Source organism: Myotis daubentonii, chromosome 16, assembly GCF_963259705.1.
Source record: "Myotis daubentonii chromosome 16, mMyoDau2.1, whole genome shotgun sequence".
Classification (NCBI taxonomy): Eukaryota; Metazoa; Chordata; class Mammalia; order Chiroptera; family Vespertilionidae; genus Myotis; species Myotis daubentonii.
The window spans coordinates 5,447,085-5,471,399 of NC_081855.1; the positions used below are offsets into that span (position 1 = coordinate 5,447,085).

At 41.0% G+C, this 24,315-nt stretch overlaps 1 protein-coding gene across 9 annotated transcripts in view; it reads right to left on the reverse strand.

The window, feature by feature from the left end:
• Window positions 1-24,315, reverse strand: part of NCOR1 (nuclear receptor corepressor 1) — a 244,548-nt gene that overhangs the window by 33,613 nt on the left and 186,620 nt on the right. For 8 of the 9 annotated variants that reach the window (XM_059668513.1, XM_059668520.1, XM_059668516.1 and 5 more), the window contains 9 exons: window positions 23,218-23,413; window positions 11,560-11,720; window positions 9,467-9,587; window positions 9,267-9,368; window positions 8,820-8,920; window positions 6,197-6,362; window positions 3,882-4,022; window positions 2,251-2,334; window positions 1,583-1,839 (listed from right to left, as the gene is read on the reverse strand). In XM_059668513.1, the coding sequence (XP_059524496.1) occupies window positions 1,583-1,839; window positions 2,251-2,334; window positions 3,882-4,022; window positions 6,197-6,362; window positions 8,820-8,920; window positions 9,267-9,368; window positions 9,467-9,587; window positions 11,560-11,720; window positions 23,218-23,413 (1,329 nt within the window). The remainder of the gene's footprint in view (window positions 1-1,582; window positions 1,840-2,250; window positions 2,335-3,881; window positions 4,023-6,196; window positions 6,363-8,819; window positions 8,921-9,266; window positions 9,369-9,466; window positions 9,588-11,559; window positions 11,721-23,217; window positions 23,414-24,315) is intronic. The other variant, XM_059668517.1, reaches the window with a different exon arrangement.

Consider the following 24,315-nt stretch of genomic DNA (forward strand, 5'->3'; position numbering starts at 1 on the left):
GAACAGAGCAGGGCGGATAGGGAGGTTGTGGCCCCGCCCCCTGTCACACACAGAGCCGTAGGGTGATCAGGGGGTTTGGGCGCTACCCCGTCACACTGATCCCGGTGCCGGCAGGCCTCGCGGCTCTGCTGATCCCGGTGCTGGGAGGCATATTACCCTTTTACTATATAGGATAGAGGCCTGGTGCATGGGTGGGGCTGGCTGGTTTGCCCTGAAGGGTGTGCTGGACCAGGGTGGGGGTCCCCACTGGGGTGCCTAGCCAATCTGGGTGAGGGGCTGAGGGCTGTTTTCAGGCTGGGGGTGACGGAAGCTCCCAAACGCTCCTTTTTTTTTTTTTATTCTGGGCCAGCTTTAGCTCTGAGGCTCCAGCTCTTAGGCCTCGCTGCTGAAAGCAGGTATCTGGTTTGTTTCGGTTCTATAATCGAAACAATGTATAACTCCAGCTCTGAGATCCCGGCTCGCTGAAAGCAGGTTTCTGGGGTTTTGTTTATCTTCTTTATTTATTACAATGTTTCAAACTGCAGGCTCAGAGGCCGGCAAGGCAGGCGGGGAATGTTGGTCACTAAAGCAAGCAAGCCTCATGTTAGTTTCAAGCTGCCTGGCTGCCGGCCGCCATCTTGGCTGGCAGTTAATTTGCATATTGCCCTGATTAGCCAATGGGAAGGGTAGCGGTCGTACGCTAATTACCATGTTTCTCTTTTATTAGATAGGATTGCTGCCTATATTCCATATGCTATGCTTTACATCCCTGTGACTATTTTGTAACTACCAATTTGTACTTTTTAATCCCTTCACTTTTCATCCAGTCCCCCAACTCCCCTCCCCAGCTATTAACCCTGTTTCTTTTCTGTATCTGTAAGTTTGTTCTGTTTTGTTTGTTCCTTTATTTTATTTTTTAGATTCCACATATAAGTAAAATCATATGGTATTGGTCTGATTTGTTTCACTTAGCATAATACCCTCTAGGTCCATCCATGCTGTTGCAAATGATAAGATTTCATTTTTTTAATGGCTAAGAAATATTCCATTGTATATATGTATGAGTTTTCTTTTTAATTCTCATCCAAGGATATGTTTTTATTGATTTTTAAAGAGGAAGGAAGAGAAAGAGAAAGAAAAAGATCAATGTGAAAGAAAAACATACTAAAACCTAGGTATGTGCCCTGATTGGGAATCAACCAACAACCTTTTGGAAAACGGGATGTTCCAAGTAACTGAGCCACCATCTATTAAAGGGCACTTGGGCTGCTTCATCTTGGCTATTGTATATAATATAGTTCAATGAATATAGGGGTGCACATATTCTTTCAAATTTGTGTTTAGGATTTAGTAATCTTTATTGTCTGTGTGCATGTCTCGATCAAAAGCCCATGGATCCTGAGTTACATACTTTCCCACATTATACACAGCACACTATGAACACAATAAAAACTAATGATAAAGCATACATAAAACTTTCAAGCTTACTTCCAAGAGACCTGACCTCAAAAGGACTACTTATTAAGTTGAACTTTTTTAAATGCTTCATAAATATTACAGTCTAAAGTGGAATGATTGGCAAAAAGAACCACAATCCAGTTACCTGAGAGATGGAACCCTCAATTATTGGCCTTGTGCTTTGGACCACTTCTGGAGTTTTCCGGCTTTCCTGAGTTAAAATATCTTGTCGTGGAATCTCATGAATGGAACGCCCCATTTCTTTGATGGTGGTAATGCCATCATATGGTTTTCCTTTGGTAATGGCACCTTCAAATGCTCGTATGGGAGGACTCTCCCTTTTAATTTGTTTGGGATATTTAAGGCCATCTTCAAAGCTTTCAGTTGTTGCTCTTGGTGTGCCTTCAAATAAGAATTCAAGAAACATACTTATTAAAACAATGCCCATGGTTGCATAAAAATGCCACTGAACTGTACACTTAATTGTTTAAATGGTAAATATTGTTACGATTTTACAATTAAAAAATATTAATGCCTTGTCATCTTGCAGTTTCTAATCAATTTTCTGTTTATAACAGATCTTTAAATATTCATCAGTCATTTTTCAGGGTTGCAAAATTTCATACATCATTCATCACAATACAGATCAGAATGGTTATTACATAACCAAGATATCTCTACATTTAAAAAAAAGATTAAATATCTAATATTTCAAAGGGGAAAATATCCTGAAAAACATGTTTCACATACTGCAAATTAATCTCAAACTAGTATGACAGTGAGGGAGTCACAGCAAACAAGCAAAATGTTTACCCTGCATTATGGAACCAGAGAGCACAGTCCTTTCTTTGAGGTCAGAATGAGGGCTCCCCCTGGGCAATGCTCGGCATATCAGTCCTTCAAAACAAGAAAGCAATTCAAGTATTAAACACAATGTGTATGTCAATCCACATGTACTTATACTGTCCTTAGAGTATATGTTTTTGATAAAAGCTCTATGGAGAAAGGGGTATCATTGTAAACTATGTATGGTGCCAGGTGGGCACTAGACTTATCTGGGGGATAACTTTGTAGATTATATAAATGTCTAAGCATTATGCTGCACATCTGAAACTAATATGACATTGAATATCAACTATATTGAAAAAAAAGGGGGGATATTTTAAATTTGTGACCTATTCAGAAGCATGTCATGGAATAAAAGTTGGAAGTACCACTATTCCTTTTTAAATCTTTTCCTAATAGAAAATGGGCACAAAAGACATCTATTAGAGGTCAAAAAGAAAAGAAAGACACTTTCAAAGCTAAACCTAAAATCCTAATGCTTCTTTATCAAGGTGAGAGAAAATACAAAGGGACTGAAAATCATGTTAACTCTGAAATACATCTGTGAGAAAGAGAAAACATGAAAAATAGATAACTCGAAAGTATATAAAACAGTAAATGAAACATGCAAATCAAAATTAAAGCGTTATAAATAAGCTCTCAATAAGCTTCATGTTATATGTGTACAGGGTGGGGCAAAAATAGGTTTACAGTTGTTCATATGGAAAATAATGCAATAATTAATAAATAATACAAGAATAAATTCTTTTTCACATACAACTTTGTCCCACCTTGTATTGCTGATAAGTCGAGGGGTCCTTACCCTGTTTTGAGTATTTCATCCCAAGTAAAATTAAACAGTTGACGCAGGTTAAGAGTTCAAGAAAGTGAGTCATTAAGAAAAAAACCCAGCCTGGCCGTGGTTGCTCAGTGGTTGAGCATCAACCTATGAATCAGGAGGTCACGGTTTGATTCCTGGTCAGGGCACATGCCCTGGTTGCGGGCCCCATCCCCAGTGTGGACCATGCAGGAGGCAGCCGATCAATGATTCTTTCCCATCACTGATGTTTCTTTCTCTCTCTCCCTCTCCCTTCATCTCTGAACTCAATAAAAATATATTTAAAACAAAACCAAACCATACTATCATTTACTGAATGCATATCATAAGATCAGCACAGGATGGATGCCTGTCTCTAACAATGGTAGGGTACAATCCCCTAATTGACAGAAGAGAAAAGAGGTTCAGAGAAGGGGAAGCTGGGATTCAAATACATGTCTTTGCTCTATTCATTACACCACTTTATCTGCCTCGCAATACAAAGTTCTAATGAATTTTACATTTTTAAATTCATTTATCTCAAACAGAAAAAAATCTACAAATTATATGAGGATTTTTATAGTCACCTACAATGTGACCAATTATGTTTAATTTTTACTTCCCTCCACTGTCATGTAGCACCTGATTTGTATGTCAATATGAATAGGAAGTTAATTTCATATTAATACAGCATCTATTTTATACAGTATACATATTAGTAATATACAACCTAACCCAACAATGCACATTTACTAGACCAAATTAAATGTATCTAAATGCTGTTCTGGAAATAAGATTTTACCCTCTAATGGTGCTGACACGGGAGACTCCCTCATTGACAACCCTTGCTTTATATTTCCTTCCACTGATTCATAGCTTCTTTTCAAACTGATTTCATGAGCTGTTCTTGGACTCCTTGTCCCTTCTCGGGCATTCTTAATGTCTGCAAAATATAGGAAAAAGAATTGCTCAGACAGAGCTCAAGGTCCATTGTACAGTAAGAAAGTTATTATAATTTCATAGTCTATCTTATAAAAATAATAATATAAAAACTAGTCTTAACCAACAATATACATCTGTGCAAATGATATTTATAAAAATGTTTTTGGCCATTCAAATATATTTATTGAGTTCAGGCTTACAGATAAGGTTAACAAATTAAGTCCCTTTGTCCATGAAACTTACTCAATAGTAGCAGATACAGATAAGTTACTAGGTAATTACTACAGAGTATAAGTAGTACTATGAAAGAGAAGTACAATGTGCTATGAGAATGCTGGAAGGGAAACCTAACACTTAAAGGTATAGGTAAGACTGCCTAGAAAAAGTAATGTTTAAGCTGAGAACTGAATGACAAAAGTTGCTTAAGTCAAAAGTAAAGGGAGAGCCCTGGCTGGTGTGGTTCAGTGGTTGGAGTGTCAACCTGCACACAGAGCGTCTCGGGTTTCATTCCCGGTCAAGGGAACATACCTGGGTTGCAGGTTCCATCCCAGGCCCAGTCGGGGCGCACGCGGGAGGCAACCAATCGATGTGTCTCTCTCACATAGATGTTTTTCTCTATCTGTCTCTATCTCCTTCCCCCACTCCCTTCCTTCCATGCTCTCTCTAATAAAATAAAATAAAATCATTGGGAAAAATATCCTTGGGTGAGGATTAACAACAACAAAAGAGGTGGCACAGGCCAAGGGAACAATGAACACAAAATCCCGAGGGCAAGACAGAGTATGATACATTAAAAGAACTTAAATTCAGCCCTGGCTGGGTAGCTCAGTTGGTTAGAGCATCATCCAGATACACCAAGGTTGGGGGTTCGATTTCTAATCAGGGCACACACAAGAAGCAACCAATGAATGCATAAATAAGTAGAATAACAAATCAATGTCTCTGTCTCTTCCCACTCCCTTCCTCTCTCTCTTTCTCTTAAAAAAAAGGAGGGGGGGACTTAAACTCAGTTAATGGCCAATGTATAGAGTGAAGCTGGGAAGAAGAGTGCAGGGGGAGTAACTGCAAAGGGCCTAAGGGGAAAAGTGAGAAGGGAATAACCTGAAGAGATAAGCTGGAAGCAGAACATGGAAGGGTGATTAAGCCAAGGTAAGGGATTTATGATGACCTTAAAGGCAATGGAGAATCCAGCAGGAAGTGACATGATGTACAGTTCTGACTATGGGTTAAAACTGAAGGCAGGGAGATCAGTTAGGCAGCTACTTAGCCATCCAGATGACAGATGACGGTAACAGTGGGGAATAAAATGAAATGGACAGATTCCAGAGACTTTAAGGAAGAGAAGAGAAACAACTTTGTGACTGGTTGGTTGGATGTGGAAAGCTTCAAACGGAGGAGTCAAAGATCACGTTCAGATTTCTGTCTTAGACAAGGTACATTAATTTTCTTGCCCCAGAAACAAAATGTAAACCAATATATGCCAGAATGTTAAAGCAACAAAGGAGGAAGGAAATAAGAAAGTTACCATATACCTTGTGTCAGGCACTGTGTGCTCACATACTTTATTTCTTTATATTTGAAGAGAAAGGTAAAGCATGACTAGTGACCACTCAGGTCACAAAAGCAATTGCAAATGAGAACTCAAATCTAGCTCATCACCTGGCTTTTATAAAAAGAACTGAGTCATTCTTATAAAATCATAACACTGGGAAAATATAACTTAACAATACATCTAAAGAATTATTTTCTTATAGACATTAAAATAGTTATATTTAAGGAGAATTTAAATTCAATATTCTTCCAGGATCATCAGACTATCATCTACTCCCGAATGCTTAACTCATAAAATAGGAATCGCTTTAAAATGAATGTGGTTCTATTAAAGATAACAAAGAGCCTTTTCCTAGGCTAAATCAACAAATTAGAGTTGATGTTAGCTACACTTATGTGACACTTACTATGAGGTTTGCACTGTTCATCACTTTTCATTGACTGTTTCAGTTAATTTTTCATAAACATTTCATGAGAAGGTACTATTAACCCCTTTTACACAGAGGAAACTTGTGCTCAGGGAAGGGAAACTGACTTCCCTAAAGCAAGTATGTGGAGCATCAGAGGCCATGTTTGTAGTCACATGTTGTAGTATTGGCTTCATTGTATAGACATAATACTTACTATCATAAGATAAGATGTGTCCACTTTTGCCTTCATAAATAACATGGCCTTTGGATGCAGCTTCCTCTCTGCCTTTCTCAGGACTGCTCTCTTCAGTTATTCTAGAAATGGGCCCCTTCACCAAAGCCTCAGTTGGTATGCCAGCCTGGGACAGAGCTGGAGTACCCTGCCATCAAATCAAACACAAGTACCAGAAAAGTCACTCAAGTTTAGTGGAAATGCAAGATACCTAAAATTTAATCTACCACACTGAGAGTCAAACCAACCCATATTTCCAAAGAAGAAAAAATGAGCACATGAGAGAAAATCAGACATTAAGTTTTTATAAACATAAAAAAATACTATATATCTTTATCCTTGAACACTGACACAAAAAACCTCTTAAAATGTTGATAAATATGAGTTGAACCAGCTTTCTTCGACAGTGTGAAGTTAAACCTTTATAAAGGCACTTAACTGGAGAAAGAAAAAAACTGTGTTAAGGCCTAAAATCATGCAAAATTTATTAAGTTTCTTCAAAATTTCTAATAAAAATAAGATAAAAATAATAAAAATAAGATAAATTAAGCTGTAACTTTCAGAATACCACAACTTTCTCTTATAATGTGGTAAGAGGAATAAAGAACTTTCAATTCCCAAACTTCTCCTGGGTTAGACCCCTAGTCATCAGTAAGAGAAAAGGAAGAAAAATTCAGATGTCTCCATTTTGTGATATGCAGTCAAATGCTCTACCCCTGAGCTATACCCCCTCTATTTTGTGATATGGATTCAGTTTAGGTCCTATCATCTTTTGGATTGCCTATGACCATGGTTCTTTTTACCTTTCCTTTGAACAATAAACCCTTCCTTCTAGGAAAATCATTCATGAAATCTAATATGTAAAGTACTTGGCACAAGTGAACTGCTGGGGATGAAATGGAAGTGGAAGGGCCAGGCCTAGCTCACTCACACATTTTGAGTTCTCAAAATTCTAGACAGCACAATTTGAAATGACATGCTTACAGCAGGAAGAATAATGAGACCAATACATTTCCTCATTTAGCCATTAAGTGAGCTCAGTAGCAAACATCTGGAAGTTCTTCATACCTACTTTGAAAGTGCCCATGTCAGACTGATTTAAAAATAAACAGATAAAGCCTAGCCTCATTTGATATAGTTCATTCTGTCTTCCTACCCGCAGTTTGGATACGAGAGTGAAAATGAAGAAAAAAAAAAATATGCATAGGCCATTTACTTTTCTTCTGTTTATATTAAAGTATTTGCTTATTCTACAAACTAATTTCAGGGGAACATATATTTTGGTCAAATGTGAAAGGAGAGATCTGAATTGTATGTAACTTTCTAGATTACTATATGCTATCTCCTATAAACCAGCGGTTGCCAACCTTTCGGACCTCACGGACCACCAGTGGTCCAGAGACCACTGGTTGGCGACCACTGCTATAAACCATGTCTTAAGGAGGAATCACTGGGAGATCTTATTAAATGGAGTATCTGATTCAATAGGTCTAAAGTGGGGACTGAAAATTCTGCATAATTTAACAAGCTCCCAGGTGATGCTGATGCTCTGGGACACAAACCATACTTGGTCAGCAAGGTCCAAGAGCATGGGTCTCAAATGGGCATGCAGCAGAATCACCGGAGGGCTGAAAAACCCAGTTTGGCCCTAACCGGTTTGGCTCAGCAGATAGAGCATCAGCCTGCGGTCTCAAGGGTCCCAGGTTTGATTCCGGTCAAGGGCATGTACCTTGGTTGCAGGCATATACCCAGTAGGGGGTGTGCAGGAGGCAGCTGATCAATGTTTCTCTCTCATCGATGTTTCTAACTCTCTATCCCTCTCCCTTTCTCTCTGTAAAAAAATCAATAAAATATATTTTAAAAAAAAACCCAAACAAACAAACAAACAAACAAAAAAAACCCAGTTTGCTGGGTCTCCTCCCCATGGATGAGATTTCAGTACATCTGGGGTGGGGCCTCATTTATATGTCCAACAATTTCTCAGGAGACACTGATGCTGCTGATCTAGGGACCACACTTTAACAACCACTGTCCTAGGAAACAGGAACAAAGGACAAGGAGGAGGAATAGAACAGAAAACCTGTGATAGGTGCAATGTGCAAAATACAGAACTCTGTCTATAATAATTTCCCAACATAGAATTTTCCATTCCCAGATTTATATTAATAAAGAGGCTAAGGAGTAAAAAAAATAAAAAATTAAAAAAAAAGAGGCTAAGGAGTGTTTTACATTTCAAACTAAAATTAACATTTAAGTGAGGAAAATACCTTTTAGTACTCAAAATTGGCAATTTATTTAGCCGAAAATTAGAAGAAGATACTTGATTTTTGGTGCTTTTGTCAATGCCATCCATATTTCCTAGTTTAGCATTAAGATTCTAGCAAGGCAGCTTACATAGTAAGATTACAAACCTTTCAAATGAACCACAGCTTATAGTCAAAATAATCACATTAATGACTTTACGCAGACAGTTTATGGATCTGGGATTTATCATCACTGAAACCCAGTCCCAATACCCAGAACAATGAACAACTTAATCACAAAGCTATACAGCTGGACAGCCAAAGCTCTTGAGACTTTTCCTCCAGGAATGATCGTAACTAACCTGAGTGATAGAGCCCCGTAGTGATGGGATGCTTTCCACAGAAATTTTGCTTGTTGGAGTACCCCGGGTGATACTTCCTTCTTGAGTGGCTCCTGTGGTACCTGAATAACAACAAAATCATTAGCAATGTATATCCTCTACAGCAAAGAAAACACACAAACATCACCCCATACTTGGGAGAGGGATAAGAGAAGGAAATAGCAGCACACAAAAAAATTTTTTGTTTTCTTGAAATGTACTTTTAAAGTAATATTGCACTTATTACAAAGGACTGCTGAAATATGGAATTTCAAAGTTCTTAAGTCATTCTTATATGGAAAGAAAACTTAAAGTTAGTATTTAAAGGCTCTAACTTAAAAACCCACCATTAAAACATATCGATTACTTACTTTAATAAATTAATTGGGGACAAAAGTTTAATATTTCTGCCGAACAGCATATTTTTACCTCTGACCACTCCTTCATGTTGTGCCCTGACCAATAAACCCTCAGGTTGTGAGTTTTGGCTTCGGGGAGAAAATTCTTCCTGCTTGATATAGGGCACAGTAGCTATGGACCAAAGCAAAAGAAAAATGTAGAGATCAACTGCTGAGTTACTGACTATGATGCTATAAAGGCAGAAACATGATGAACAGTTACTCACTGACCTGCTTTGGCAGATTCCTGTTGCCGTGGTAGTCCAAGAGAGATAGAGCCCACTGAGGGCTTAGTGGTTTCTTGAGGGTAGGAAGCCTGATTATGAGAAGTCAAATAAGTGCCAGGTGTTCCCTAAAAATAATTTTAAAAGTCCAAAATAACAGTGTCTTTTCACAAGGTCAAGTACAAAGTTAATGTTCACATTTCTGTTTATAAAAATTTATACCCCCAATGCTCAAATATTAAAATAGATATTTATAAAGCAAGAAAATCCTTATATGGCCAAGTAATCTATGCTTACATGGTCAATTAATTAAATGTTAACTAATACAAAATTAATAAAATGGTCAAATTTTAAAATATCTACACTCACATGGTAAATTCATTTATGCTTACATGGTCAATTAAGCAGAGATGAAGGAGGCAGGAATATACAATGGGGAAAAGAGTTTCTTTGTAAATTGAGCATATACATGCAAAGAAAAATAAGAAGCTGACTACTTTCTTACATCAAATACAATAATAAACTCAAAATAAATTAGTCCTTTGTAGCCATAAGTGTCTATAGACGCAAGAGGCAGACCGTCCCCACACACTACGCGCGTCTATCACCGCAAACCTAGCATATCAACTCTGGTCACCCAATTTTAAAATCAGATTTGTTAGGGACATCTCTGGGTTTGTAGAGAAAATTATGGTAACTTAAATTCGTAAATATTCCAGCACATATGGAAGAAATGGGCATGGTTTCTGTTTTGGACACGTGGCAGTTAACTGGTTAAAGACTTAAATATAAGACTGAAACCATAAAACTCCTAGAAGAAACCATAGGCAGTAAATTTTTTTTATTTTATTCTTAGCAATATATTTTTGAATATGTCTCCTCAGGCAAGGCAACAAAAGCAAAAATAAACAACTGGGACTATATCAAACTAAAAAGCTTTTACAGAACAAGGGAAATCAACAAAACATCAAAAAAGGCAACCTAGCTAACAGAGAATTGTTGTCCATTCTAGAACTTCTATAACCTAGTAACAAAAAGACCAAATAAAACTTGTTAAGACTTAAACAGTCACATCACAATCAGATATGCAAAGAGCCAATAAGTATATCAAAAAGTGCTCAACCTCATTTGTTGCCAGAGAAATGCAAAATAAAACTACAAAAACATTACACACCCCATAGATTACATATACCCAGCAATTCCACTGTCAGAATTATACAAAATAAATGAAAACTTATGCCTACAAAAAGCCCAGAAAAAATGTTCCTATCTGTTGTATTCACAGTAGCCATAAACTAGAACAGTTCAGGTTTTCATCAGCAAGGAAATGGACAACAAACTGGTATGCTCATACAATGGAGTAGTCAGCAATAAAAAGGAAGAAACTACTGAATATACAAAAACCTGGATAAATTCCTAAAACCACTATGCTAAGTTAAAGACAGACACAGTACACACTGTGTAATTCCATTTATATGAAGTTCTGGAAAAGGCAAAACTAATCTATAACAATAGAAAGCAGAACAGTGGTTGCTTCAGGCATTGGAAAAGGAGACTGCTCAGAAAAGGGCAAGAGAAAATATTCTGAAGTGACAAAATTGCTCTATAACCTTAGCATACGTAAACAGAATCTTTAAAAGTAACATTTTACTGTCGCTGGCTGTGCACGACAGTAAAAACTGAGTGAGCCATTAAGATCAGACCATGTTAAAAAAAAGAAAGATATATATTGGCCAAAGTCAGAATAAACTAAGGCTTGCCCATTATCTAAGATTTAACATGTAGAGCCTTTACAATAGTTAGTCAACAGATATTCTAGTTACTTGACAACACTCCATTTTCACTTCCATTACACTAGGCTTCAGAGCACACATGCCTTTTGTAAGTTAAACCAGACAGTGTGCCAGAGCCCACGATCTGGGCCTGTAACTCACATAAACTTCCTGGGCATGGCATGGAGTACAGTGATTGCTGCATTTTCTGGTCATATATAAACAGATTTTTATTTATTAGGATTTTGACAGATCAGTATGAGGAGGGAAAATTTTTACCAAAGCCATATGCACCAGGAAAAGCTACTGGGAAGAGAAGCCATTTTACCTGTGAGATGGAGCCTCCCAGTATAAAAGATGGTTTTTCTGAAGCCACTGAGGTTTTGGATGACGGGATGAGAGGAGGAGGTGGCCTAGTGGGTCGCGTTGTTGGAAGCCGAACCCCTTCAGGGAGATTAGTTATCACGTGATGTGGAGTAGGCTGGAGGACTTTTAAAAGGAAGAAAACAATGATTTAAAATAGTCAATTTGCCAGTCTGCAACATTTTACCTATCACAGTCATTCCTAAATTTTTGAATCAAAAATTAGAATATAAGGGCAAGATGAAGCTGAGGATGAACATTTCTATTTTAAACTTCCCTGTCACTTTAATTAAACCTGTATACACATTCAGGTCACTAATGGTATTTGTGAGGTTGAAATATTCAACTCCCCATCAAACCAGAGCTTCCAAGTAAATGTTCATTTCAAACTATTTCTGTGTAGCATATGTAGACAGAATCTTTAATAATTTTTTCTATCACTCTTTGGACCTCACAATGGAGGTGAGATAAAAGAGTGCTTTTTAGGGATAGCTGATATTACAACTTTGGAGAAGATACTGACATGATTGACAACTAATTATATAATCTCTATGCACCTCTCGTAAGTTGAGAAACATTTACTGATTCTAGCTCTCTCAGACTCTTGAATTTCTGCGATAGGTGGGGGAGAATGGAGATCTCAAGTTTTTTACAAAGTACATGTACTCTTAAGAGAAAAGCCAGTCAAATGTCACAGTATACATGTGCCAACATAAATTTCCCAGTGGCCCAGTGAATCTCAACTGAATATAACTAACTAGAGGCCTGGTGCATGGATTTGTGCACATTGAAAGGTAATTATTTTGAAGGTGTTTGGCAGGGTGGGCCTGGGCAAGAGCGGCTGGACACACCCTGGAGCCAACCTCTGGTGGTCCCTCCCAGGCTGGCCACACCTGGGGTGGTGTCTCTGGAGTGAGCAGGGTCCCTCCGGCAGGTAAGTTCCCTTGACCTGGCCTGAAGGGATAGGGCAGAAACCGGCAGTCTGACATTCCCTGAGGGGTCCCGGATTGCGAGAGGGCACTCTGCAAAGTTGCTGTTGCTCCGCAGCTCCTGCATTGAGCATCTGACCCTTGGTGGTCAGTGCACGTCATAGCTACTGGTGGCTCGGCCGGTTGGCTGGTCACTTAGACTTTTATATATTAGAGGCCCAGTGCACAAAATTTGTGCATGGGGGGCGAGGGGGGGGGAGGGGGTGGCGCGGAGGAACCCTCAGCCCAGCCTGCACCCTCTCCAATCTGGGATCCCTCTCACAATCCAAGACTGCTGGCTCCCAATCGCTTGCCTACCTATCTGCCTGCCTGATTGCCCCTAACCACTTCTGCCTGCCAGCCTGATCACCCCCTAACCACTTCCCTACCAGCCTGATTGACACCGAACTACTCCCCTGCCGGCCAGATCGCCCCCAAGTGCCCTCCCCTGCTGGCCCGGTCACCCCCAACTGCCCTCCCCTGCAGGCCATCTTGTGGCCACATGGAGGCGGCCATCTTTGACCACATGGAGCGGCCATCTTGTGTTGGAGTGATGGTCAATTTGCATACTGGTCATGACCAATTAGCATATCTGGTCATGACTAATGAGCATATCTGGGCTAATTAACATATCCCTCTCTTATTATATAGGAATAGATGATGGAATGCAGAAAAACAAAGTAATTTTGAAAAGGCAAGGACATACCCTGGAACAGCACTTCATTGACAAGATTAAACCACCCATGTCTAACATCAGTAGGTAGATGGCCAGTAGCCACTGTACTGAGGAACGATATTTGTTTACCTGGTGGGACACTTACAGGGAGCTGCCCTCCTACCGGGCTGTGGAGCGGCTTTACTGAACTCTCTCGGAGAGAACCTACGGGGTGGTGCTGACCATGCTCCAGTATTGTACACACATGCTTCCTGCTCTAGAGCACGTCTGACCTCAGCATAAGGCATAGAGGCAACTGATTTTCCTATGAAAGTTAAAGTTATCAAAATAAGGGAAGAACCACAAATTGAAATAGTAAATGTGAAAGAACCAAGCCCACACCATCCAGGGCTAATGTCAACCGTATGCTAATGTCAAGGTCTAAATAAAATTCCTCCAGAGAGGTTAAGAAACCCTATAAATCTAAATCTTCTGTGTGCATACACCATCACTATGACCTAATAAAATCCTCAAAAATTCAATTACTTTTTTCCCTGTAAAAGGAAAAAAACCTTCTCTTTACTCTGACTGGGAAACAGGCAAACATCAGATTATCTAGCCATTCTGTAAATTCAAGTCTGGCCTGAATCAGAGGTCAGATATCTGAGGATTCCAAATCTTATAATTAGCCCATTTAAGCCCACTGCTTAATCTGCAGAGCAATAAATGTTATAGGAAATGAAAGATGCTTTTCAAAAGGTGCAGTCAAACTAACCCAAGAAACAGGCTTATAAAATTATAAATTTTACTGCAATAATGCTAATGAAAATTACTCTACATAATTTATTTCCACATAAAGTATAAAAAAAACTTTAAGCATTTTAAGGATAGCCCTGGCCGGGTAGTTCAGTTGGTTACAGCATCACCCTGATACACTAAGGTTGCGGGTTCAATTTCCAGTCAGTGCACATATATCAACCAATGAATGCATAAATTAAGTGGAACAGCAAATCGATGTTTCTCGCTCTCTCTCTTACCCCTTCCTCTCTAAAATCAATAAATTTAAATTTTAAAAAAGGTAATACCGGTTAAAAAAATAAAGTTCATATCAGATATGAGTTATATTAAGACTTAAAATATATATGTATATATTATATACAAATTTTATTAAGATGAAATCAACACATTGTAATTTTGGAAAATCAGAAAAGCACAAAGAAGAAAGTGAAATCACTCATAACCCAAATCAGTTAGATTGTAGCATTTTAATGTCTGCCAGAATAAATTCCTTTTCATTCATTATTCTTTTGCTTAGCTAGTCTTAGTCATTTATTTTTCCAGATAAGCCTAAATTTAAAGTCATTCTGAGTAGGTCCTCCCCAGAGTATCACTGGAACTTTCACTGGACTTGCATTAAATTTATGAATATAGAAGACTTGACATTTTACAATGAGTTTTCAAATTAAGAAACCTATATATTTTCATATAGTTCTTAAAAATCCTTTGATAAAAATTACTTACAGAGATTTTATATTTTGTTGCTAGGAAAACCATCTTCTTCATATGTGAGTTTATATAGATAGTAGAGGCCTGGTGCACAAAATTCATGTACCGGGAGGGGGGGCCCCTCAGCCCGGCCTGCACCTTCTTGCAATCTGGGACCCCTCGGGGAATGTCCGCCTACCGTATTGTATGCAGGGATTGGGCCTAAACTGGCAGCCAAACATCCCTCTCGCAATCCGGGACTGCTGGCTCCTAACCACTCGCCTGCTAGCCTGAATGAACCTAACCACTCTCTTTGCCTGCCTGATCACCACTAACCACTCGCCTACCTGCCTGATTGCCCCAACTGCCTCGGCCTGCCTGCCTGATCACCCCTAACCACTCTACCTGCCTGCCTGATGCCCCTAACTGCTTGCCTGCCTGCCTGATCGCCCCTAACCACCTCTGCTTCAGCCCTCGCACCTGGGACCCAGGCTTCCCTCCTCCGGTCTGCTGCAGGCACCTGGGACCCATGCCAGCTTTGCCCAGGCCGGCCACAGGCACCCGGGACCCAAGCTGGCTTCATCTGGGCAGGCACCAGGACCACGGGTGGCTTCCCTGCCTCCAGGGCAGGTTCTCCTGGACCAGGCCCTGGCTTTATCCAGGACGTCGTCAGACGTCCGGAAGACGTCTGGTCGATCCGGTTTAATTAGCATGTTACCCTTTTATTAGTATAGATAACTGATTACTGCCAACATACAGGAAAGAAGGATGAGGATTTCTGCATATTTATTTTTTCTTAGAAACTTGAATGTTCCCTTTAGCTCTAATAACTTTTCGGTTGATTCTTTTTTTTTTTTTAAACATTCTAAGATTGTTTTTAAAAAATATATATTTTTATTGATCTCAGAGAGGGAGAGGGAGAAATAGATAGAAACATCAATGATGAGAATCATTGATCGGCTGCCTCCTGCATGTTCCCTACGGGGGATTGAGCCCACAACCCAGGCATGTGCCCTGACCAGAACTGAACCTGGGACCCTTCAGTCCACATGCTAACACTCTATCCACTGAGCCAAACCAGCTAGGGCTTCAGTTGGTAGTCTTATCCTGTGAATAATAATTTGTCTTCTCCCTTCAAATAGCTAAAGCTCTTCTTTGATCCTTTTGTCCTTACTACACTATACTAAGTAATGGTGGGCATCCTGGTAGTTCCCTTCCAATAGGAAGGTCTCTGGCATTTTACTGTTAATGGAAGGTTTACAATTAGTTTCAAATAGAGATTCATTAGCAAAAGGCATAAAAAGTTCTTTGGTTTACAAAGACATTTTTAAAAACCAGAAATAATTATAGTAACACTAGGGGCCCGGTGCACGAAATTCGTGCACTGGGTGTGTGTGTGGGGGAGTGTCCTCAGCCCAGCCTGCCCCCTCTCACATACTGGGAGCCCTCAGGCGTTGACCCCCATCACCCTCCAATCGCAGGATCGGCCCCTTGCCCAGGCCTGACGCCTCTGACAGAGGTGTCAGGCTTGGACAGGGGACCCCCATCTCCCCCTGATCACTGGCTCTGGCCCCTGCCCAGGCCTGAGGCCTCTGGCCCAGGAATCATGCCTGGGCAGGGGACCCCCATCTCCCTCTGATCGCTTGCTCCACCCCCCGCCCAAGCCTGACGCCTCTGACCCAGGCTTCAGGCCTGGGCAAGGGGACCATCATATCCCCCCAATCCCCGGCTCCGCCCCCCACCCAGGCCTGATGCCTCGGCCAGAGGAGTTGACCCTCATCACCCTCCGATCACCAATCACCGGATCGGCCCCTTGACCAGGCCTGAGGCCTCTGGCTGAGGCGTCCGGCCCGGGCAGCGGGGACCCGCAGCTGCAGCAGCCCCACGATTGTGGGCTCCGCTTTAGGCCCAGGCAAGGGACCCCTAGCTCCCGGGACTGCCAGCTTCGACCCTGCCCAGCTCCCATCGCTGGCTCCACCCCTACTTCCTGCTATCACTGGCCAGGGCAGAAAAGGCGCCTGATTCTCCGATCATGGCTGGGGGGCAGGGCAAAGGCGGCCCCAGGGCCGCCTTTGCTCTGCCCCCCAGCTCTTAGCTCCCCCCTGGGTTTCCAATCACTGTCAGTGGCAGGGGGCTTCTTCCTGCTTTCCCTTTCGCCTCCCTGCATTGTGCCTACATATGCAAATTAACCGCCATCTTGTTGGTAGTTAACTGTCAATCATAGTTGGCAGTTAACTGCCAATCATAGTTGGCAGTTAACTGCCAATCATAGTTGGCAGTTAATTTGCATATAGCCCTGATTAGCCAATGAAAAGGGTATCGTCGTACGCCAATTACCATTTTTCTCTTTTATTAGATAGGATTAGCTAATATTCAGTATGTACTATGTGCAGAGCACCATGCGTCACATGAATTACATCATTAGACCTTATAACCAGTGATATTATTAACACCATTTTACAGGTGAAGAAACTGAGGCTCAAAGAATCACACCTAACTGTCCAAGGAAGGTCACAGGACCAGGAACTTTTCAAAAGCAATCTAAGTCCTGCTCTAACCTCTAGAGCACAGTGCACTGGTGCCTCTCTGAAGCACTCCGTGTTGACTTTCAGATGCCTCTGGGGCATCCATTAGGATAGCTGTACTCTCCCTTCTTTGACATCCTATATAATAAAAGCATAATATGCAAATTGATGGAAAAGAGGAACGACCAGTCAGCGGGGGGGTGGGGCCGGTGAGCAGAGGGAGAGAATGGCGATAGGGGGGAGGGGGCGGTGACCAGCGGCGGCGGAGGAACAATGGGGGAGGGGAGCGCAGCACCATCCCCTGATCAGCCCGTCAGGTTGCCTCCCGCAGAGGGAGGCTAGGTGGCAACGGTGTGGTGATGGGGGTGGCACTGTCCCAATGCCCTGTCCTCGCCTCCCGCAGAGGGAGGCCGTGCGGCAGCAAAGGCAGGGTGATGGGGGTGGTGCTGTTCCCTGATCGCCCATCCAGTCACCTCCCACAGAGGGAGGCTCGGTGGCAGCGGTGGGTGATGGGGCTGTCAGTAGGACATCCCCTGAGGACTCCTGGACTGTGAGAGGGCACAGGCCGGGCTGAGCGACCCCCCCCCCCCCCACTGCACTAACCGTCATGCACCGGGCCTCTAGTAAATAATCAGATTAGTAAGTATTCTAACACTGTGAAAAGTTAAGAAATAAACCAACTTCCAAAGAAAATCAATTCTTCCTTTCTGGAGAATTTAACATGATAGTGTATGATAAATCTTGTGTCTATTTTGCCATTTCCATTATGTTTATAATTATACTAGAGGCCTGATGCACGAAATTTGTACAAAGAGCTCAGCCCTTGCAGCCCCTCACTGCCCCAGCCGGCCCTCGCAGCCTCTTCTGGGCCTCACAGTCCTGGCGTCATCCAGAGGGTCATCCCAACGGTCGTTCTGCTGTTCAGTCTAATTAGCACATTAGCTCTTTATTATATAGGACTAGAGGCCTGGTGTACTAATTTGTGCACGGGTGGGGTCCCCTGGCCTGGCCAGTGATTGGGTCCGTCTCACTCAGTCCTGATTGGGGCCGGCCGGCTGGGAGGATGAACTGCAGGAGCTTGGCCGGCCATGGAAAGTTGGCTATGGGAGTGCACTGACCACCAGGGGGCAGCTCCTGCATTGAGCCTCTGCCCCTGGTGGTCAGTGCACATAATAGCTACCGGCTGGTCATCCAGTCATAATGGTCGCTTAGGCTTTTATATATATATAGATGGAAAAATCCACTCTATTGCAGTAGTTCTTAAAGAAAAAGACAAAAATCAAAATTTATATGGTTTTAAATACAGCTATTTAAATCATTATGTATTCTGCCCTGACCGGTTTGGCTCAGTGGATAGAGGGTCGGCCTGCAGACTCAAGGGTCCCAGGTTCAATTCCGGTCAAGGGCATGTACCTTGGTTGCGGGCACGTCCCCAGTGGGGAGTGTGTAGGAGGCAGCAGATCGATGTTTCTCTCTCATCGATGTTTCTAACTCTCTATCCCTCTCCCTTCCTCTCTGTAAAAAATCAATAAAATATATTTTAAAAAATAATAAAATAAAATAAATAATTATGTATTCAGAGCCGAAAAATAAATAACAAAAACAAACTACATTCGGCTGCATAAGAGAATTAACTCTTATTTCAATTAGATTTTGTTAACCAGCATTAGAAGTTCAATTCTAACTCTGTCTCTACATATGTAAATTTGAGTTCCTTCACTGTATGAAAAAGGTTTCAAACTAAAGCAAGGGTCAACTTGTGTAAATGTTACTGGAAAATTAAAGCAGTTGTTCCCTAAATATTTTTTTCAAGCTTTCTATAGATGGAAAGGCTTTTATGCCATTTAAAAAGGGCACATCTAAAATAATTATTTGTACCACTGACTTTAAGAGAAAATGAATGTAAAGAGCTGGACAACAGGGGCTGCCTGTTACTTTCTATATTAGACCATGAAAGGAAAATCAAAACCATGGTCCTAATTCAGGTGGACTGTACCAGCCTGTTTTACATAACCAGTGATGGTTTATACATCACATTCTCACTGTATTTAACATTCTATAAACCACTTTATGATGTTGCATTAAAAACATTTGTGTCACACATTCCAGAAACATGCAATTTAATTGTAAATATATAAATGTTATTTGGAAGATTATCCTTTACACTGAACTGAAGGATAGCTATAAATGCAGGAGAGACTTCAGGCACTTGTTAAATAAATTACTGAATGATTAGTAAAAACAAAACTTAACCTTGGGATAAAATTTGTGTCATATTAATAAACATCTTGGTGTCATATTAATCAAGAATATAAGACCACCGCATTCTGATTAAAAATTAGGATATCATTCGAGTCTAAATCCCATGGATTAAAAGGTATACTGACCACAGAGAAATGCAGTTCACAGTTTGGAATCTCAGAATTTGGGGCTCTATAAGCTGGTTCAGTCTTTCAGCTCCTAATATAACCTATTTTGTAAAGTAGATCAAGAAAAAATACTGAGGTCCTAAATTACATATATATATTAAAATGATTCAGATATTATTAACTGAATAATGTTAAACTTTAGCATGAATTCAGCAAATACCATTTGAATGTCATTATTTTCTAGGTTTTAATTCTTCCTCACAAAATTTATTCTAAATCATTTATGGAAGAAGTAGATCAACAAACTTTTACATTCTTCTATACTAGAGGCCCAGCGCATGAAAATTTATGCACTGGAGGGGGGGGGGTGCCTCAGCCTGGCCTGCCCTCTATCACAGTCCGGGAGCCCTCAGGGGCAGAAGGCAACCCAGCAACTAGGGGAAGGCAACACCCCCATCACACCTTTGCTGCTGCCACTGCCGGCAGTGCAAGCCTCAGTCAGCCCTGGTTACCTGAGCCTTGGGCAGCCCTGGGCAGCTGGGCAGCCGCCATCTGAGGCTTGCCTGCGCCTTGGACCGGCCCTGGGTGGCTGGGGGGCTGAGGGGACAGGGGACTCCGGAGGCAGGTGTGCGGAGCGGTGGTGGGCCTGGCCTTGCTGCACGCCTGCCACCCCAGTGGGGCTGAGGGGACTGGGGACTGCCATCTTGTGGCTGCCATCTTTGAGGGTGGGGCAGTCAATTAGCATATTCCCTCCTTATTGGCTGTGGGTACCACCATCTTTGCTATGGAGTGAGGGTCAATTAGCATATTCCCTCTTTATTAGATAGGATAATTTATCATTATCATGACAGATTTTCTCATAATTGAAATGCTCTTAGGCTCTTCTCAATCCATTTATACTTTGTGGTTCATTTAATTAATTCCTTCAATATAATTACTGAGTAATTATTGACACATGTCAATTACTGAATTAGAGTTTAAGAATTTTCTAGATACAATATAGTAAAAGCCCAAGTTATCAATGTTTTTACCTTCATTCAAGAAATATTTGTTTAGCATCTTTACATACCCAGCCTTGGTGGGTATAATACTCTGGCTCACATTTTTACTTGCATAAGGTTTACATTTAAACACTAACAATCTCCTATTTAAAACTAACCCCTAGAGTGCTGGGGAGCGCGATCGTGCTCCTCCTGTCTTTCGCCAAAAGTGCTGGGAGCACTATCGCGCTCCTCCTGCAGTGTCACTATTAGATGCTAGTAGTTCACTCTTTATTGACAGATGGCACCTAAGGAAAATCAGCAAAAATGCCTTGGCAATTTTAGCATAGTTCCTAGGATATTGGTTGGCAATCAAAGGGTTAATATAAGCAGTTCAACATGTCATATAACTAATAACTCATTATTAGTGTGACTGGGGTGGGAGTCAGCAGGATCAGTTAAGTATCACAGTTCCTGTTTTACATTAAACAGCCCTTGAAATGCATGGCATTCTACAGCTAATAGCTCTTACCTATAAAAGGTACTTACAAAGAGTCTTCTGAATCACTGTAAAAAAACTAAACCATAATCACAGAAGACTTTACTATCGTAGCACACAGCCCATAAATTATTACCAGAACACATGTGCCATCTAATAACCAACCATACCAGAACTTACTAAATTTTAGAAATCACTGCCTTTCTTCTTTTAGAAGAAACAAGTGTATCATGTACCAACTAAAAAAGCTTCACATCTCAAATCTGTCACTTGAAATAAGTGATGTAACAATGATAATGGTAACTTCGTGGTATTTATTTATACTATTATTATGTAACTAGTGGCCTGGTGCACGAATTCGTGCACAATGAAAGGAAATTAATTAAAAGAAATATTTTAATATTGCTATTCTCCCTTTCTTTATAATAGAAGTGTCAACCAAATTCACGATCGACAATGACAGATGGAAACACACGTGTGCAATTGGCACCAGCGAGAGCTTTATATGTATTGCGCATGCACAAGTCAACTTAGCCTTTTATAGATGTAGAATATACTTACTTAATTAGACCTGCTTTCTGAAGTAGCTAAACTTTTTCCAGCCCAATGAAGCACCCCAACTTCTCTTTCAGGTAATTGTCAGCAACACAGCAGTAAATATCAACACGAAACAGATTATTATTGTAGATCACGCAGAAAGAACAAAGGGTAAAATATTTAACTGCAGCCGTGTTTGACTATATTCTCCACAGTGAGAAAACCTGAAGTCATTTTCAAGGTCTACCATTTCTTACTTCTTTTCAGTCGGGTCAAGTTTCTAAGCTTTCTAAATCTCCGTTTTCTGGCTAATGAAAAGAAAATAGGATTCCACCAAGTCTCCTATCTACCTACTCCAAGACTTCTGTGAGGATCAAATGAGATGAGGCATGGGAAAATGCTTCACAGACATTTGGTTAAAGTGTAAAATGTTTCCACCTGGCTACAAAGCAAGTCGTGTTCCTGGGCTGAAGAAACACCAAGGAGGCTAGTCGCTAGGAAGAGGAAGACAGGCATTGATATGTGACGTCATTACCCAGTGCCCACAGCCACTGTTTCTGGGCCCAGGATGGGGTCTCAGCAGCATAAGTTGCAATTTGGTGGGCTGTCGCTTCAGGGTGGTGGCAGGGCCTGTGTCCCACTTGGGGGAAGTCAAGTGTTGCTTTGCGGATGCCAGGTCTGTGGTGCTGTTTCTCTGTAAATGGCCAGCGCGCATCACGGCAGTTCCTGTGTTTAGTGTCTGCCCCCTGGTGGTCAGTGCGTGTCATAGCGACCAGTTGGGCAGTTGAACACTTAGCATATTAGCCTTTTATATATATACATGATATATTAATTACTATGCAATATTATATTACATTACATGTTATATATAAAATACGGCTGAGCATGTGTTATAAAACCATACTGAATATTCATTCATTTTTTAAAATATATTTTTATTGATTTCAGAGAAGAAGGGAGAGGGAGAGAGACAAAAACATCAGTGATGAGAGAGAATCATTGATGGGCTGCCTCCTGCACACCGCACAGTGGGAATCGAGCACACAACCCAGGTATGTGCACTGACCGGGAATCGAACCATGACCTCCAGGTTCATAGATTGATGCTCAACCACTGAGCCATGTGGGTTGGGATTAATGTTCTTTCTTTCTTACAGGTTATAATCCCATCAAGGTAGATAGAAAATTTGTACTTCACAAAGAAGAACTAAAGCTCAAAAAGGTTAAGGGATTTGGCCACGGCCACAGAACTGGTAATGCTGGGGTGAGGGTTAAGTCAGGGTCTGACCGGTTCTATACACTACACAAAGTTTCAGAGAATTAGAGTATTACCCTGTCAACTGTGATTGGTTTGGAGGACAAGATAACAATTCATTCTTTGAAAACTCAGATGAAGAGCATAAAGCATGGCTTTTATACATATAAATATCAGAAAATTCAATAATACTAACATTACTTAATAATTTCACTAAAGTCAATTCATCTGCTCAGAAAAAGTATAATGTATCAATTAATACGCTAGTAAATTACAAAACACAAAGGCCACTACCTTTATGTATGGCTTTGTTTCCTTTCAGGCAAGTTCTGTGATGAAAGCTCTACCTACCTTCCCACTCTCTTTTTGGACTCTTGGAGGTGCCACAGGGACTTGTGGAACTTCTACATTCCAAATCAATCTGTTCCTGCCTCTGTCGCTGCTCTTCCAGGAGTGCTGACTCATGCATCGCTTTAATGTGTCGCTGGTAGAGAGCATAGCCACTCACTTGGGTTCCAATTGGCATATTACATGGGGTGCATGACACCTACAGGAAGAAAAAAAATTAAATATGCCATGACCAACATAATAATTACCATCTGTTGCAACTAATGCTTATTTCTGTGATGTTACTGGTCAAAGTGATTTTACCATGTTTTAATCGAAATAATCTTCAAGTATAATGATTGAAATGCTAAACAGTTACTTTCAAAAATGAACACAATATAAATCACAAAAGCTGTAATAAGATAAATCAAATTAGAAATTAAAACACCCTGTCTGCTTCTAACTTATGATGATCAAATCCTTGGTAGCTCTGCCCTGCATCCTTACCCCTCCTCTCAATGTCCTCTTTTTACCACAGTCAGTTGGAGTACAGGGGAGTCTCCCCAGTTGGCCAAGATGGCAACAGGAGGAAGTTCTTACACTGAGGGGCCAAACACTAGAAAGATGAACGGCAGGGCCCCAGCAGGCCATAAAGATAGATATATGAATGGAAAGGCCCCAATGTGCCAAAAGCTAGGAAGATGAATGGAGAGAGAAAAAAAGCCCTCCCCTCCCTATTCCTATAAGAACAGCAGGCTTGAGCAGGAAGAAAGAGAGATGATCTTAGTGACAGGGAGTCCACTGTTCTTCCAGATTGTATGGCACCTAAATAAAACTCATTTCCTTTTTTTTTTTTTTTAAATCCTCACCTGAGGATATGTTTTTATTGATTTTGAGAGAGGAAGGGAGAGAGAGGGAAACATTGATTTGAGAAATATCAATCAGCTGCCTCCTGTATGTGCCATGCCCCAACTGGGGATTGAACCCAAAACCTAGCTATGTGCCCTAACCAGGAATCAAACCCACAATCATTATGATATACTAGAGGCCCGGTGCACGAGATTCGTGCACGGGGGGGGGGGGGGGGGACGGACCCTCAGCCCAGCCTGCACTCTCTCTAAT